This window comes from Lygodium microphyllum, chromosome 18 (assembly GCF_053477565.2).
Source record: "Lygodium microphyllum isolate KBCC chromosome 18, Lygodium_microphyllum_v1.1.10, whole genome shotgun sequence".
NCBI classification, from domain to species: domain Eukaryota; kingdom Viridiplantae; phylum Streptophyta; class Polypodiopsida; order Schizaeales; family Lygodiaceae; genus Lygodium; species Lygodium microphyllum.
The window spans coordinates 64,549,115-64,567,300 of record NC_141152.1 but is presented as its reverse complement, the minus strand read 5'-3'; the positions used below and the strand labels follow the sequence as shown (position 1 = coordinate 64,567,300).

The 18,186-nt window shown below is 45.4% G+C and overlaps 1 protein-coding gene across 3 annotated transcripts in view; it reads left to right on the top strand.

Annotated features, from left to right (window-relative positions):
* The first annotated feature begins 206 nt into the window (after positions 1-206).
* LOC148020962 (uncharacterized) overlaps positions 207-18,186 on the top strand; it is a 41,043-nt gene continuing 23,063 nt past the window's right edge. Inside the window, exons 1-3 of one of the 3 annotated variants that reach the window (XM_087698792.1) lie at positions 207-468; positions 667-779; positions 891-1,129. In XM_087698792.1, the coding sequence (XP_087554918.1) occupies positions 314-468; positions 667-779; positions 891-1,129 (507 nt within the window). In that variant the 5' untranslated portion in view covers positions 207-313. The remainder of the gene's footprint in view (positions 469-666; positions 780-890; positions 1,130-18,186) is intronic. The other 2 variants (XM_087698791.1, XM_087698793.1) reach the window with 2 other exon arrangements.

The window sequence follows — 18,186 nt, the reverse complement described above, 5'->3', positions numbered from 1 at the left end:
CTAAACTCCACATGATAGAAAAGGAATGTTGAGACACTTGTAGATGGTTGGAACAATGTTGAAGCAACATTTTTGGATAAAGGCTATTACTAAGGTACACATATTTGAATGCTACCCTATTTGCATCTATTGGTATTATTTGAGAGACTACAAAAGCAATTGAAAAAGAGAGATTCAATTGAAAAAGTTAAGACTTTGGGGCTTAATGATTTCATTAACCTAGCATTGAAGCTTAGATCACAATGACTATTCACTAATAGATTGCCATTTCTCTTGTGTGGAGGCTGGTTCCTCTGATGCAGTATCACATTTCATGTTGATGGGGAGTGCAGCTGCCGCTCCCGGGGCTTCCATTTGCGTTTGGGGCAGCCACGATGCGCGAGCTTGTAGAGCCCAGTGTAGCCCATGGCGACGGCTAGAGTTCGACATATCAACCCGGTCTCAGCCTCGCCTGTCTCACAGTCACAGGTCCCCCTGTCTCTCCCTTTCGTGAATCCTCAGCAGGGACAAATAACGTTTTCTTGTCTATTCAATGAAGGGCAGTGTGAGACTCTTAACCAGTTTTCTTGAGCTTAAATCAAAGGTTTAAACGATTCCAAATTGGAATTTCCATAACTAGTGAAGGACGTGGTGGGACTCTAATCAGATCTTAAGCTTAATTTAAAGGTTCAAACGATTCCCAAGTCGAATTTCCATGCCCAGTAAAGGACAATCTAATCAGTTCCTTAAGCTTAATCGAAGATCGAACAATTTCATCTGGAGTTTCCATACTCCATTTGGTATGTAAGTTCATGGATTCAAAGGGGAAAAAAGCTTAAATCCCATTGTAATTCAGAATGAATAAAAGAAAACGTGCTGTCCTCATGTTTCTCTTTTGGATGCACATTCAGGAGTGCACTTATCCCCCAGGCTTGTGCAGCTTACTCTCCAGCATTTTCTTGTCGTCCTGGTTTGTTTCGGATTTCCATTCAACAACCACATTCTGGCAGCTGATGTTTCAGCTGGGGTGTCTTATGAATGTATGGACGAGATCCATTACTATAAATCTTTGGATGGATTGATGGGCAAACGTCTAGAGCAGAAGCTTTACAGCCTCATCAAGAGTCACCATGTTGTACCATATGCACAGGTCAGTTTGCATACCATCTAATCAATCTGATCTATTTTCAAAGAAAATATGCAATTCCATATACCAACATCTTGTTGGCACACCTTCAAATCAACTGCATTTTAGCAAAGGACTCCAGGATTTCTTAACACAAAAGCTCATTAAGTTCCGAACTTCAAGTTATCTGGGAATGGATTATCTGATAATATGCAGCACCGATGTTGATGTTCCTGGAGGCTCTATGAGACTTCTCCCGATTGAGTTGTGAATGATTGTGAAAAGCTAAACTATTTTCATCATTCATTGGAAAGCGTTTTGACCAACACTTCTATTGGTTGAAGATATGCAATGATCCATTTGATTATGCATTATGACACCCTATTAAGGTTTGTCATGGGAAGCAAGTAGGCTTAGTGCAACTGTTCTTTTTCTGAATGCTCAAATATGGTGTCACAAACTTTTATTATTTCAGGGTATAAATTGATAGTCCATTACAAATTTTATAGTCTAAGCGTTTTGTGTTTTGCTTGGTATCATGTTTAGTGTTTGCCAAAGGTTGAGACTTACTGCTGGCTGTTTGTGGAGCCCTCAGTTCCCAAATGCCTCCCAAGGCACACAGACCAGTGGTAAATGTGGCACTATTATGAAGGAATAGGCAGATTGATTAATAGAATGAATCCTAAGACTGACATACTGTTGAGATACAATGTGTGCAGTGGGAGATCACAATGGTGAACAACAGGTGCTGTACAAGTTAAGCATAGGCCTGTGACAAGATTGCTGAGATGGATTTAGTTATTGATTGCAGATGCTGCTTTTTCAGGCTGAGAACAATAAATGAAGAAACTGTGTAGGCAACCCCCACACGTTTTATGCAGCCTTCCACATGTCTTATGTACAAATTTTAAGGCAATTAGGCCTACCAAAATGCCAAAGGAGCATTTGGGATAAAAGAGTACAAGTGCACAAGGACATCGGACAATAAGTGAATCTGTTAGGTAGCAAAAGCTGAGATAAAATGATAGTGTGGCATGGTCAATCATGTGTGTTAGTTATGATATTGGAAGAGATGGCACTGGCCCACACTCAGGTGCTGATAGGGTCTAAATGCTAGACAAAATGGATGCTAGAGAGGCATATACATTAATTTGATGCACTCGACGGTCAAGATGATCTAAAATCCCCCAAGTGACATATATGACCAAATGTCCCATCAATAATAGATGGTAGAGTACAAGTGAAACCATCATGGTTGCCATCTCCTCTACCACGATACTCTCTTCTATTTGTTGAGATGGCAAGCTCAACACGTGCGGACATTGATGATAGACTGCCTAGCTACATGTGAAAACACGGGATCTAGAGCATGGCAGCTATGGTGGCTCATAGACCTTAACTAGACACATGAAGACACTGACATAATAGAGACCAAGAACCTTGACTCAAGAGTAAATGGCAATCATCAAGTACATTGTACTGAGGAGCAACATGATAGTGACATTGCATTCATCTCATATGAAAATGACAAGCAAGTACAATGTTAAATAGAGTTGGGTAGGTGACAGTCTTTCCCTCTATGCCTATGGGATTCTTGCAGCCTGCATGTCCTTAGCCCATCTGCTTTTACAAAGAGGCAGCATGGATGTGATTGCAAATGTCAACACTACATGGGTCCGCATTTCTACACTTAGTATGTGGTCATAATGATCCTCAGATGGCCATTGACCTAGCACTTATTGTATTTGGTTAGTTATGCCTAACTACAACTGGCATAGTTGTAGTGCTAGTCAATTGGTATAGTTAGTTATGTAGTGTTTAACTTGTAGGACCTTTTCCTTTATGTTGTATCTTATCTATACTTTGTTTACATTGTATTGTGTGAGGAAGAAAGAAGAAAAACTAGCAAGAAAACGTTTTGGCCTCCGTCTCTCGTGTTTTTACGTGAGCTTTTTCTTGCATATTTTATGTGTGCTCAATGTAGTAACTCAAGTCCCCCCACCATACGATTTGTGACATGGTATTAGAGTAGCACCACTAAGAGAGGGTGGTTTTGGAGGTTGAAGTAAAGGAGAAGGAGCAAGAATTTAAGCAAGCAAGCAATCGGTAAGAAGCTCTTCAATTCTCTAACTCTTTTCCTTGCATAGTGGCTGTGGAGGCATTGGAAGCAGGGTAGAGCAAAAATCTCAGATTACTGTGATATTCAGTGTGCAAGCAAAATGGTGTATATTCTACAAAAAGGACCTTTGGGGCCTACCTGTTGTATTTTTGGCCATTTGAGGCTATTTTGGATTCCATTTTAGCTCCATAAGGTTGCGGATAATAATTTTAGAGTACATTGTAATTTCAGCTGTGTCAGCTATTTTTAAGTGTATATGTTATAGATTTCAAATCTATAAGTTTTGAGGTGTTTGATGGGATGCAAATACAAGGTTTATTTACAAACATGGTGCATATTGCATGTAATATTAAGCAGTCAGTGAATAAGATTGCCTAGTTTATTGTTGTGCACATCTCATGAAAGGTTAAGAAGACTTTCTTATTGCTTGGTACTTAATTTTGTTATAATGGTTGAGAATATTGAAAATTCTATTATTGAGAAGCTAGAAAATAACAACTACCCATTATGGAAGTTCCGTTTAACGAACTTGTTAGAAAAGGCCTTTATGAGTTTGTTTCAAGCGAAAAAAAGAACGAGATCTAAGTGATCCAACGATTGCATAACAGAATTAAAGGCATGGAAAGAATGAAATGCAAAAGACAAAAAGTAATTTATTGGTTGTTTGCAGTGATTGATAACATTATATTGGGGCATATCAGGAATGTAGAGAATTCGTATGTAGCTTGGGCAACCTTCGAAAATATGTTTTCAGTTAATACAAAGGTACAAAAGAGCTTAAGCAAGAGTTGAACACTTCGAAGAAAGGAAAGATGCATGTAAGTAAGTGTCTTTCCTTTCTTTGAAGAGTTGAACACTTTGAAGAAAGGAAAGATGCTTGTACGAAAGCATGTTTTGAAGGTAAGGAGCATTGGAGATGTCTTAGTAGGCTATTGATGCAATGCTTAATGATGATTTGGTTTCATCTACTTTGGGTGGCCTTAATAATCAGAAGGCATGGAGACATTTTGTTACTTTCGTGTATATACAGAAGCCGTTTTCAGATTTTGATAAGTCGGTATTTCTTATGAGATTTCTAAAGAGATCAACATGTAGGGTGAGTCGTTAGAAAGAAGTAGTGAATAGGTCTAAGAATTTTACTCAAGTTCAGAAAGGACACATGGCAGTCACTCTTTAAGAGGCTGTGGTTGTCAGAAGATGACGTACCAACGAGATAGTAGGGTTTGCGAGGACGAACACGGAGTGAACTCGGCAAACATGGAGAAGAGAAGAGAAGAGAGAAGAAACTCTGATGAATGGAATGATGAAGTTCCGAATCATGGAGTGAATGTGATACAAGGGAATAAGGTTGAAGAGGAAAATAGTGTCAGATTGCAGTGTTGCGGAAGCGTAGAACAAAGACTGAGAGAGAGTGAACACAGAGAGGAGAGAGAGAGAGAGAGAAAAGAGACAGTGTAAATGCAGAAAATCTGCGGTGTAATATGCTGTATAAGAGTGCAGAAATACACAAGGGGGCAAAGGAAATATCTGCGTATGTCTCCGACTTGATGACCTCGATCTCCGTCAGCCCGAGCACAGTTTGTCTCAACCAACAGATCTCAAGATCAAAATCTGAATAATGAATACTGAAGTGTGCCACAAAACCGGCTATACATAGCCGAAAAATAGGAAATAATTGCAGCAGGTCGGTTGCATCAAATGCAGCCGACTGCAGTAAATACTGTCCGACTGCAGCAACCTGTCCGACTGCAGGTGCTGACGTGGCACCTGCTGACATGGCACTGATGTCCGCACTGTCTAGGAAATGACTGGCTAACACCCCCTCTCAGATCCTGGACGGGTGAAAAGATTGAGGGATCTGGAATGCTGTCGAAGAAGAGCTTGGGGAAGTGCCTTTGTGAACAAATTTGCAAGATTATCCTTGGTCTTGCAATACTCCACATCAATGGTCCCATCCAAAAGCTTCTCTTGAATGAAGTGATACTGGATGTCAATGTGCTTCGTCCGGGCATGGAATACGGGATTCCGTACCAAGGCAATGCAACTCTCATTGTCACACCGTAGAAGAGTAGGACGAGTTTAGGGGCAGCCAAGCTCCTCCAACAATCTCCGAAGCCACACAACCTCACATGTGGTGGAAGACGCAGCTCGATACTCCGCCTTAGTAGAAGAAAGGGCTACCGTGGGCTGCTTCTTGTTACTCCAAGAGATAACACCTGTACCTAAGATAAAACAATAGTCTGTAGTAGACCGTTGGTGGTCCACATCGCCAGCCCAATCCGAGTCACTCCAACCTGCCAGAACCATATCTGTAGCATTTGTACCTGCGGGATAAGAAATCCCGAAGTCAGAGGTCCCCCTCAAATACCGAAGAATCCTCAAGGCAACCTGCCAATGCACCTGTTTGGGTTCCGTCATGAACCCTGCCAAAAGACCCACAGCAAAACAAAGATTAACACGAGTGTTGAGAAGCGAAATCAAGGATCCAATCAACTAACGGTAGCGTGAAGCATCCATCACAGGAGAATCTGATTGTGAAGTGGCCTTCCAATTCGGATCCATAGGAGTAGTAATGGGTCGACAAGTCTCCATCTCAAAAGTAACCAAGAGCTCCTGAATGTACCTGTGCTGAGAGATGAACATCCCCCTCTGAGACTGATAAATCTCGTGAATATCTCAACTTCGACTGAAGAAACGAGTCAATCTTCTCGTTCCACGCATGCGAAGCCTGCTTGAGGCCATACAAGGCCTTCTTCAACCTGTAAATTTTCCCATCCGAGGATCCAAAGCCAGGAGTCTGCTCAACATAGATCTCCTCCTGCAAGTCACCATTCAGAAAGGCCGACTTCACATCCAACTGATAAATAGGCCATCTCCTATGGCCAGCCAAGGCAAGAACAACTCGAATAGTCGCCATACGAGCAGTGGGGGCAAAAGTATCATGGAAATCAATGCGTGGGCGCTGAGCAAAACCTTTAGCAACAAGGCGAGCCTTGTGCTTGTCCAAAGAACCATCGCTAAGGTAATTGGTCTTGAAGACCCACTTGACACCAATCACCTTCTTGTGAGAGGGACGAGGCACAAGAGACCAAGTGCCATTCCTCTCAATAGCCTCCAACTCGGCTTCCATGGCCTTCCGCCAATGATCAGACTGCAAAGCCTCCTTCACTGAAGTGGGCTCTCGATCCTGCATAACATGGATCAACAAACAATAGTTGGAGCAAACAAGCTCCGAAGACTATGCTTGGTTTCTCCGTGACCTCCGCGGTCCATCCTACGGTTCCCACTCCTTAGGGACGCCCTCGATCCCTGAATCTCGGAGGGTGTCACGGGCCCAACGAGGAGGAGGACGAACCTCTCCCCGAACCTCTCCCCGTCGCTCTCCATTTGCTGAAGACTTAGGAACATCCACGGATGGAAGCTCCTCGGGTGTGGCCGGTGGAAGAGAAGACTCTGAATCCGAAGAACAATCTTCATCAAGAGGCTCTGGCTCCAAAGAAACTGTCTCGGGAGCCCCATTCTCCCCTGGATCTCCAAGGACGGGGTGCTCCTCACCCCCCTCTGTGGCTGGTACTTCCACGAACCGCACATCTCGGCTCGTGTAGACATCCCGCTTAACGGGATCAACGATAACCTTGGGATCGGGAGCTATAGCCAACAAAAACCTGTCGTCGGGAAGCCGCCTCGAACTTATCACGCTACGTCTTCGGAATGTGCACATAAGCGTCACACCCAAAGATCTGAAAATAAGAGACATCGGGCTTAGTCTCGAAGTAAGCCTCAAAAGCTGTCATCCTGTCAACGGCCGAAGTGGAAGATCGATTAAGGATGTGAACTGCGGTAGCCACTGACTCGGCCCACAGAAACTGAGGTATCTTGCGGTGCTCCATCATGGTGCATGCCATCTCGATCACACTTCGGTTCTTCCGTTTCAAAATGCCATTCTCTTGGGGAGTGTTGGTGTTAGCAAACTCTTGGTGAATGCCCTATCTGCACAAAAACGAGCAAACTCATTAGACATAAATTCACCTCCTTTGTCGGAACACAAGGTCTTTAGTCGCCGGCCAAAATGGTTCTCCTAAAAAAGAAGCCAATCCTTGAAATGAGAGAAAGCCTTCAACTTCAAAGTCAAGAAATAGGCCCAAAAAGTCATCCTGCTGTAGTCATCTAGGATCAACATGAAGTACAAGCTCCCCTTCAGGGACTCGGTCCTCATCGGGCCACAAAGATCCATAGATACAAGCTCCATGGGTGAAGTAGACCGCCTAGAAGCTTTGTTGGGAATCACATCTTGATGCAGTTTCCCACGAATGCAGGAGACACATGGCTGATGGCTCACCACTATGTCCGGCAAGCCTTGGACAAATGACCCTTGCGACGCCTTCCGAAGGTACTCGTAGTTTAGGTGGCCAAACCGAGCATACCATAGCTCGGACTGTGTCTGAGAAGTAAGAAGAAGAGAAGTAAGAGTTGAAGAAGACTTTAATTTCTAGACGCCATTCTCCTCATACCCTGCAGAGAGAACCTTCCTCGATCCACGATCAAGGACTCGAACAGTATCACTGTCAAACTCCACCAAGAGGCCAAGAGCACAAATCTTATGAATCGAAAGTAAATGATATCCCAATCCTGGCACATGCAACACCTCAGAGGTGTGGGTACCACCACGTCCATCTAGAATAAGCTGCATCTCACCCTGCGCAGCAATAGACACAGAAGAGCTGTCTCCAATGAGAATCTGCCCATGCGAAGGTCGCAAATGGGCAACATCAACGGAAGAAGGAGTCATGTGCCACGAGGCACCGTTGTCCACAATCCACTCTCAAGCTTGGAGAGCTGTCATCGCAGCATCAGAAGTTGTCGGTGTAGAGTCCTCAATGACTGCTAAGCGTAGAAAAGTAGCTGATGAGGGTGCAGCCACCGCTCCAGAGTCCTTCGTGTCCTTCTTCTTGGTATCCTTCTTGTCTTTGTCGGGGTAATCCTTCTTCCAGTGACCGGCCTTTCCACAAATATGGCAAGTCGATTCCTTCTCCTTGTCCTTCTTGGATTTGTTGTCCTCCTTCTTCTTTTGGTCCTTCCCCTTCTTCTGAGAGGCTTGACCAACCAATGCCTCCCATTTGGAAGCATTCTGTCTCTTCAATTGTTCCTCTTGGTCCAAGACTATAGGAACCAACTCTTCCCACCGAAGAGTCGACTTCCGCCCTGAAGCAATAAGAGCTGAATAAAAAGTACCGAATCATGGCGGCAACTGGGATAGTAAGGTGATCGCCATGTCTTCGGAGGAAATAGGCTTCCTCGCATTTTGAACCTGCATCTGAAGCTGCCGAAGCTTGTTGATGTGTTCTTGAAGAGAAGAAGACTTATTCATGGACGAATTCCGCATCTGCACCTCCAAAGAAACCCTCTTCATCAGGGTCATCTAGTTATACATCTGGTCGAGCTCCAGCCATATCTCACGAGCCACCGTCAAATGCTCGATGTGAGCTATCACGGTTGTGGTGCAAGACAGAAACATAAAAGATCGAATCCTGGCATTCAGTTTGTCCCAATGAGATTGGGCCTTGGTCAACTTCGCACGAGCATTGGAAGAGAGTTTGGACTCATCCCTCATCGAGGGCCTGTTAATCTCCTCCGTCACTAGTTCCGACAAATCATAAGACTCTAAAATGGCCAACATCATCACCCGCCAGATGCGATAATTGTCACCATCAAGCTTTTGATCCGTTGGAAGAGCCGGTAGGACAGGCACCTTCCTGTCCATGATCGCCTGGAACTCCAAATCAGTCTCTGAAGACATGTTAACCTGCAATACCTGCACAAACGCAAAAGCAGCCCCCCTCTAACTGTGAAAACGCAGCCTTCTAGGACCGATTCCTCCGTTGCCCAAACCTTTTGCACCCGCTGGAGGTGATGAAAAGGTAAAATCTGCAATGGAAGGCCTTAAACGCAGCCTTCCTCCCCTTCAAACAGCAATAACCTGCAGCAAATCCACCGATTAGACTCCTTTCCCGTACGCCCATGCTCGCTTCAGCCTTGATCCGATGCGCAGCCCTCCCGCTCACCCTCGAAACTTGGAAACATAGCCTTGTGTTGCGCTGAAATCTCCTCTTCAGATAGGTTCAGCCCTCAATCAGTCCATCTTCACCGCTCTGATACCATGTCAGAGTGCAGCGATGCGGAAGCGTAGGACAAAGACTGAGAGAGAGTGAACACAGAGAGAAGCGAGAGAGAGAAAAGAGAGTGTAAACCCAGAAAATCTGCGGTGTAATATGTTGTATAAGAGTGCAGAAATACACAAGGGGGCAGAGGAAATATCTACGTATGTCTCCGACTTGATGGCCTCGATCTCCGTCAGCCCAAGCGCAGTCTGTCTCAGCCAACAGATCTCAAGATCATAATCTGAATAATGAATATTGATGAAGTGTGCCACAAAACCGGCTTTAAATAGCCAAAAAATAGGAAATAATTGTAGCAGGTCAGCTACTGTAGCAACTTGCCCGATTGCAGATGCTGACGTGGCACCTGCTGACATGGCACTGATGTCTGCACTGTCCAGGAAATGACTGGCTAACAGACAACCACGAACCGAAGGGGTGTGAGGGTAGTGGAGAGGCTGGAGAGAAGAGGTGAAGGACTGAATGAATCAGCTGTCAGGAATGAATGAGAGAGTGGCCTATAAATAGGCATAGTCAGTCTAGGATGGCGCCCCTTTTTGGGGCTGCAAACCCTAAACGCAAAACCTAAATGAAAACGTAGAACGCAAAAAACACAAACTGCGGGTGAAGGGTTTCTCAACACCCCCTCTTAGGCCTAAAAAGGGGAACAAGAGAAGAGTGAGGTGTAGATGCAATGCTACATGCTGAAGAATGCTCATGCAACAGGTGTCATTTGGACAGTGTCCTGCGTGGGAAAATTGTTTACTTGCCCAAGCGCCCTAGTACAAAGATGATGAAAACATGCAATGCATAGGAGGAATGGTGCCGAGAACCATAAGGATATGCCCATACTCGATCTCGGGAGGTGGCTCCATGCTGACCAAGTGACCAAGGCAATAAGAAGAGGAGGAATAAGATGTAGAGGATGCCAAAGATCCAAGATTTCCACCGGAAAGGGAACCTATAGTAAAGAACATAGATAGAGTGAACTGGAGAACCCGAAACTCAACCTCGGGAGAGAAGTCATTAACTCCGTGTTCCTCCCCGCCAACCCTACTAACTCACTGGTATGTCATCTTTTGACATGTACCTGAAAATAAGTGGGAGAAGACTGCTGCTGGCATTGTGACGATCTCCAGGAGGCCGTAGTGCCAATTGATCCTCCATGTACTCGAAAGGACTTAGTGCGCATCAGATGCGTCTTATTGCCTTGAGGATAGTACTTTGATAGCCGATGCAGAACGATCTCTGTGGCCCTGAAAGGAGAGGTGGCACAAGGAGTGCGTGGTGGAAGACGTAGGTACTCTGGAGGGGTGGGGAGCAAAGGTCGAAGTCGGCAAGCATCGATGGTGTGTCCGGTGATGCCACAGTAGAAGCACCCAGTAGTTTGGTCATCTGTTGGTAAAGAAGCCATGGAGACTAGTGTGCCTTGCTGAAGAAGGAAGAGGTCATGGTGGAAGGGTTGGAAGTGAGCTGCCAGTGGGAGGAGGATGCAACCAACAGTAAGAGGTTGCAACCAATAGAAAAACGTAGGTGAGGAGAGAAAAAGGCTAAAAGCGCAGGCAGGACAGCTTGCAGGAGAGAGAAATACTAAAAACGTAGGCAGCAGGTGAGAGAGACTAAAAACGCAAGCAGGACAGCCTGCAGGAGAGAGAGAGACTAAAAACGTAGGAAAAAAACAGCAGTAGCAGTCAATATGCTGAAATTAGCTCCAAATAGTGTGCGATAGGCTGGAAACAAGCGCCAGATTGTTGTAGACAACAATGGCCAGCTTGGACCGTGATGTCCTCCGTGTTTGGGGTGTAGGCACCAAGCTGAAATACTTGAAATCTGCAAAAACGAGATTATTTTTTGAATGGAGAGTGATCATCAATAGTTGTTCTGCTGTAAACAACTACAAACTGCGGGTGGAAGGCTGGCGCCAACTGATGGAGATAGCAATGGACAGCTTCCGCTGAGATGTCCTCCGCGAATGGGGTGTGGGCAGCAAGCTGAAACACCTGAAATTTGCAAAAATGAGATTTTGATGCACTGAAAGAAGAAGAGAAGTGGATGCCGAACCTGCCACCGGTCTTTGCCTTCACTGGAGTGGAGGATCTTCGTTGCTAGGTGAGTAGATCTGGCTCTGATACCATGTCAGAAGATGATGTACCAGCGAGACAGTAGGGTTTGCGGGGACGAACACGGAGTGAACTCGGCAAACATGGAGAAGAGAAGAGAAGAGAGAAGAAACTCTGATGAATGGAATGATGAAGTTCCGAATCATGGAGTGAACGTGATACAAGGGAACAAGGTTGCCGTAGCACAAGGAAGATGATGAAGATAGCCACGAACCACGAATCGCATTGTCCTCTTGAAGGGGTGTGAGGGTAGTGGAGAGGCTAGAGAGAAGAGGTGAAGGACTGAATGAATCAGCCGTTAGGAATGAATGAGAGAGTGGCCTATAAATAGGCATAGTCAGTCTAGGATGGCGCCCCCTTTTTGGGGCTGCAAACCCTAAACGCAAAACCTAAACGCAAAACGCAGAAATGCAAAAAACACAAACTGTGGGTGAAGGGTTTCTCAACAGTGGTATGGGTTGTATTGGTGGTAATCAACAAAACAAGTTAAATCAATAGTTTAATGATATGCGAATTCGGGAGGTTGTGATAATTCTAGAGGAAGGGCAAGCTTTGAAGGAAGAGGTGGATGGCAATATCAGAGTGCAGCGAATGGACAAGACTGAAAGACAATGAACATGTGTGAAAAGAGACAGAATAACACAAAAATCTGGAGTCAATGAATGCTGAAATAAAAAAGGTAGACATACAAGGGGTTGTCGAAGTACCTCCTCGAGCTGATCTCTCTCTTTTATACCTGAAAAGACAAGTGATGAAGGCAAACTGCCATTGGGGCCTAAATAGGAAGGAAAAAAGTAATAAAATAGTGCAGGCGGCTAGCAAATTGGCGCCAACTTGATAAAAAAATTGTCGACTACTGTAATAAATAATAAAATAATCAGCGATAATCATCCTGGTTGCCGTATGGCATTGCCGCCTACCCAGGTTAGTCATGTTATGGACTCTATACACCATGGTCATTGTGATCACACCCATGTCATGCTAGCAAAGAATCCTATACATGGGTGTGATCACAATGACCATGGTGTTGAGAAAGCCCTTCTTTAGTTTATACACTTTATTTAGGGTTTCGCAGTGATAGCCCTAAAAAGGGTTGGCGTTCACATTTTGGCCACTTTTTCAATGGGTGCCTACACGGTGGTGTGCCACCCTAGATAGCTTATGTCTATAAATAGGCAATCACTTCATTTATTCCATCACTCTCTCTTTAGTCATTCTTCACCACCTTCTTCGGTCACCTCCACTACTTCACTTCTCTCACTAGCCCCTTCCATTGCCCTTACACCCCTTCAAGAGGACATTGCAATTCGTGGCTCGTGGTTGCCTTCACCCTTTCTCTTCAGCTTTAGGCACCCTGTTCAAGCATCGCACTTTGTGTTTGGAGCATCTTCCACCTGGCATTACCATCATCTGCTTGGCGTCAACACCTTTTTCCATTAGGCTCCACCTTCACCTGTGGTTTTCAATGTGGAGATCTTATCCTTGCTTGGCGTCATCTCCAGCTTGGCGTTAGCATCCTAGCCTTTGGTGACAGTTTACATCATTGAGCGTTAGTGATTTCATCACTTGTCTATCACAAGGGCTGTTGCGACTTGCGTTTTTGCAATGTGGCTTCTTCTCTATCACCTGGCGTCCGTCGTCTATCATAGGGGCTGTTGGGACATGCGTTTTTGCAGCTTGGCTCCTCCGCTATAACCTTGCATCACTCGTCTATCACAGGGGCTGCTGGGACCTGCGTTTTTGCAGCGTGGCTTTTTCTCCATCACTTGGTGTCACTTGTTTGTTATAGAGGTTGTTGGGACTTGTGTTTTTGCAGGTCGACTCATCCTCCATTATTTAACATCATCATTATCCACTTGGCATTAGCGATTGGGATGCTCTCCCTACGTTTGACAACTCCGACAGTCTGGGATATGCGTTTTACTGCCCAAGTCACTCCCTGACATTAGAGGATTGTGGTTCACTCCCTCGATAGTTGGTGATTATCTTCCACATCTCTGATAGCATTAGAGGACTCCGGTTTACTTCCTCAACAACTATTCTTCACCTTCCATTGATTACTTCGATAGGCCACTGCTCGGAGGATTACGTTTTGCTCCCTTCAGTGTGCAGATTTCCACAAGTGCTGCCGCCTAGTTCAGATAGGATAGTGCAATTATCTTTTGAGTATCGGCTCTATTATATTAGCTTTTCTTCTCATAGCATGATTCAGTGCATTATCACCACGTTCTTCTTGTGTTTTTGAGTTTCTCCTCTCTCAGTGTTTGCCATTTACACTCTATGTTACTCCCTGCAAACCTTACTGTCTCTTTGCACTGTTGCTTATTTTGACATGGTAGTACTTGTTATTTTTTGACATGATATCAGAGCATACTTGTTATTTTTGACACATGGTTCGCATCTCAGCCCAAATTAATTTTTTTAAGGCAAAGCTATTGAATGGCTTTGCCCTCCTCCATGCTTGCTACGGGCTTCTCGTCCATCCATGCTTTAAATTCCTCGGAGACCATACACTTTTGCAACTTACTTTGCACGCATAGAATCCATCGCGAATTGTGTCCCTGTCCTGTTTCGGATAGGGAACGCTTAGGGAATGGGATAGGGAACGCCATGTGGCATGCCACTTACCCGGTCGGCTCCTACTTCCGCACCTCGTTTCACTCCGTCCTCATGCATCTCGTTGTTTCACTCCCACCTCTTTGTTTCGCTCCTCTAGCCGGTCTAGTCTGTTGCCCCATCCGATTTGTTGCTGTGTGTAGCTGCCAGCACCATCACCTCCTCTTCTCTCTTCTTCTCCAACTTCCCACTGTTGAGAAACCCTTTATCTGCAGTTTGCGTTTTTGCGTTTTGCGTTTAGGGTTTGCAGCCCCAAAAGGGGGCGCCATCCTAGACTGACTGTGCCTATTTATAGGCCACTCTCTCATTCATTCCTTACGGCTGATTCATTCAATCCGTTGCCTCTTCTCTCCACCTCTCCACTACCCTCACACCCCTTCAGGAGGACATTGTGGTTCGTGGTTCGTGACTGTCTTCATCATCTTCCTTGTGCTACGGCACCCTTGTTCCCTTGTATCACATTCACTCCATGATTCAGAACTTCATCATTCCATTCATCAGAGTTTCTTCTCTCTTCTCTTCTCTTCTCTTCTCCATGTTTGTTGAGTTCACTCCGTGTTCCTCCCTGCAAACCCTGCTGTCTCGTTGGTATGTCATCTTTTGACATGGTATCAGAGCTGGATCTGCTCAAAGAGTGGCAAAGATTCTCCACTCCAGTGAAGGCAAAGACCGGTGGCGGGTTCAGCATCTACTTCTCTTCTTCTTCCGCTGCAATAAAACCTCGTTTTTGCAGGTTTCAGGTGTTTTCAGCTTGCTGCCCACACCCCTTTCGCGGAGGACATCACAATCTCAGCTGTCCCTTGCTGTTATCTACAGTCTGGCGCCTGTTTCCAGCCTTCCACCCGTAGTTTGCAGCTGTTTATAGTAGAACGATTGTTGCTGATCACTCTCGATTCAGAAAACAATCTCGTTTTTGCAGATTTCAGGTATTTCAGCTTGCTGCCTACACCCCAAACACGGAGGACATCGCGGTCCAAGCTGGCCATTGCTGTCTACAACAGTCTGGCGCCTGTTTCCAGCCTATCACACACTGTTCGGAGCTGATTTCAGCATGTTGACTGCTGCTGCTGTTTTTTCCTGCGTTTTTAGTCATTCTCTCTCCTGCGGGCTGTCCTGCCTGCGTTTTTAGCCTCTCTTACCTGCTGCCTGCGTTTTTAGTATTTCTCTCTCCTCACTTGCGTTTTTCTGTTGGTTGCAACCCCTTATTGCTGGTTGCATCCTTCTCCCACTGGCAGCTCACTTCCAGCCCTTCCACTGCCCTTCCATCCCTTGAGGCGAACATTGCGGTTCATGCTTCACACTGTCCTCACACCCCTTGAGGCTGACATTGCGGTTTGTGGTTCATGGTGGTTGACCTCTTCCTTCTTCAACAAGGCACACTAGTATCCATGCTTTACCAACAGATGACCAGACTATTGGGTGCTCCTACTGTGGCATCACTGGACACACCACTGATGCTTGCTGACTTCGACCTTTGCTCCCCACCCCCCCGAAGTATATGCGTCTCTCACCAGGCCTCCTTGTGCCACCTCTCCTTTCTGGGCCATAGAGATCGTTTTGTATCGGCTATCAAAGTACTATGCTCAAGGCAATAAGACACATCCGATGTGCACTAAGTCCTTTTGAGCACATGGAGGATTGATTGGTGCTATGACCTCTTGGAGATTGTCGCAATGCTAGCAACAGTCTTCTCCCACTTATTTTCAGGTACAGTGGCTTCCACGACCTACGGATCTGCAGTCCACTCCATCGAGAGACAATGATCGTTTGATACAGTCTCCTTGTCAGTCCGCTTCTTCGAGAGACAGTGGCTGCTTGACTCCTTCCTCTTCTTCGGCTACCCAGTCCGCTCCACTGAGAGATAGCAACTGTTGCTTACCTCTTGCTCATTCTGAGCCCCATCCTTCTCCACCCTCAACTACTTAGGATCGAGATGCTATCTCTGGGAGATCTTCAGCACCTCAGATACCTTCTTCGGTAGGACTGGTAGCACTTTCTTCATCATCAGACATTTCGGAGTTTGTGATCCATGAGTTTTTGGATTTCCTATCTACTTCAGAAGGGGATTCAAAGGGGGATGCTATTTCTTTGCCCTCAGAGGGGGCAACTACTTTTTCTTCGACTTCAACGGGGCCCCTCCATCTCCCATCTCAGAGGGGAAACCTACTCCACATGAAGTTCTTCACCCATCCTCTACTTTCTTGGGGTAGCTGTCTTCGACCAGTCATCTCTTCTACCGATACCTAGGATCTAGAGGGTCTACCTAGATCGAGGCCCTTGGGTCTTCAGCAGCGACTTGGTGGCTAGGCTTTCGTATTCCTTCTAGCATGGAGTCACGGAGCTAGTGGCTTCTCTCTCGAGGTTGAGTTTCGGGTTCTACAACTCATTTAGTCTCCTGACTATCTTCAAAGGTCTCCTTTTAGGTGGAATTCTCAGATTACAGGGTGGATCTTCTTCGTCACTTGGTCAGTATGGAGCCACCTCCCGAGATCGAGTATGGGCATATCCTTATGGTTCTCGGCACCACACAAAGTCCGACATTCCTCCTCTGCATTGCATGTTTTCATCATCTTTGTACTAGGGGGCTTGGGCAAGTGAACAATTTCCCCGTGAGGGACACTGTCCAAGTGGCACCTGTTGCATGAGCATTCTTCAGCATGTAGCATTGCATCTCACCTCACTCTTCTCTTGTTCCTCTTTTTGGGCCTCAGAGGGGGTGTTGAGAAACCCTTCATCCTTCACCAACAGTTTGCGTTTTTGTGTTTTTGCGTTTTGCATTTAGGGTTTGCGTTTAGGGTTTGCAGCCCCAAAAAGGGGCGCCATCCTAGACTGATTGTGCCTATTTATAGGCCACTCTCTCATTCATTCCTTACGGCTGATTCATTCAGTCCGTCACCTCTTCTTTCCAGCCTCTCCACTACCCTCACACCCCTTCAGGAGGACATTGCGGTTCGTGGTTTGTGGCTGTCTTCATCATCTTCCTTGTGCTATGGCACCCTTGTTTCTTTGTATCACATTCACTCCATGATTCAAAACTTCATCATTCCATTCATCAGAGTTTATTCTCTCTTCTCTTCTCTTCTCCATGTTTGCCGAGTTCACTCCATGTTTCTCCCCGCAAACCCTACTGTCTCGCTGGTATGTCATCTTTTGACACCCACTTCCCTCCTTTCTTTACTTTCCTCTTCTCTCCCTTCTCCATTCTTCTCCTGTTCTCTTCTTCTTTCTCCCTTCTCTCCTTGTCCCTTCTCTCTTCTAAGTTCTAAGTTCTCAACTTCTCCCTCACTCTTGAGCCTTCTCCCTTCTCTCGAGTCTCTTCGTAGTAGCCAATTCTTTAGACTTTTCTTCAGCCACCTTTATTTCAATTTTCAGCTTGAAATGACTTTATCTTCTCACGCCGCTCGTCATGCCGGTGGTCGAGGAAGAAGGTTTGATGATTGGTCATGGTGGGAAGAAATAAATGCTGATTTGCCCATTGAGTGGTGGACGATCTCGACCATGGGCTTGCAAGCTTTGTCCATACAGGCGAACTAGTGAAGCAAATAAGGTAATTCGTTGAACCGAGCATTTCTATTTCAAAATTTTATTGATTTTAACTTTTCAAAGTTACTTAAATATCAGAATATGGAAAACCAGTTGCCACTTGTTTCGTCTTACGCATAATTAGGTCCAAGCTCATCTCCTAGGTAAGCCAAATTCAGAGGTACAGTTTTGTTCTAATGCGACCTTGGAGAAGCAAAGGGAGCTTCATGATTGTGTAGTAGGTCAACAAGCTTATCTTGCGTCTAGACCACGACGTGTTGTAGTTAACCTTGCAACTTTTGTGACATCATTCCCATTAGATGTGTCTAGAGCAAGATCAATATCAGGAAGTGTTACCTTCACACCTATTGCAAGCATTACATTGGCCATGGTATCAAAAGTGCCACATGTTGCGCGTAGACAGAGCACGCTTGATGCTAGTTGGGATCCCAAGAAAAAGGAAGAGGTGGATACATTAGCGGTATATTTTTTCTATCATGACCATATTCAGTTTCGTGTAGCCATATCAGAGTATTTCAAATTGATGTG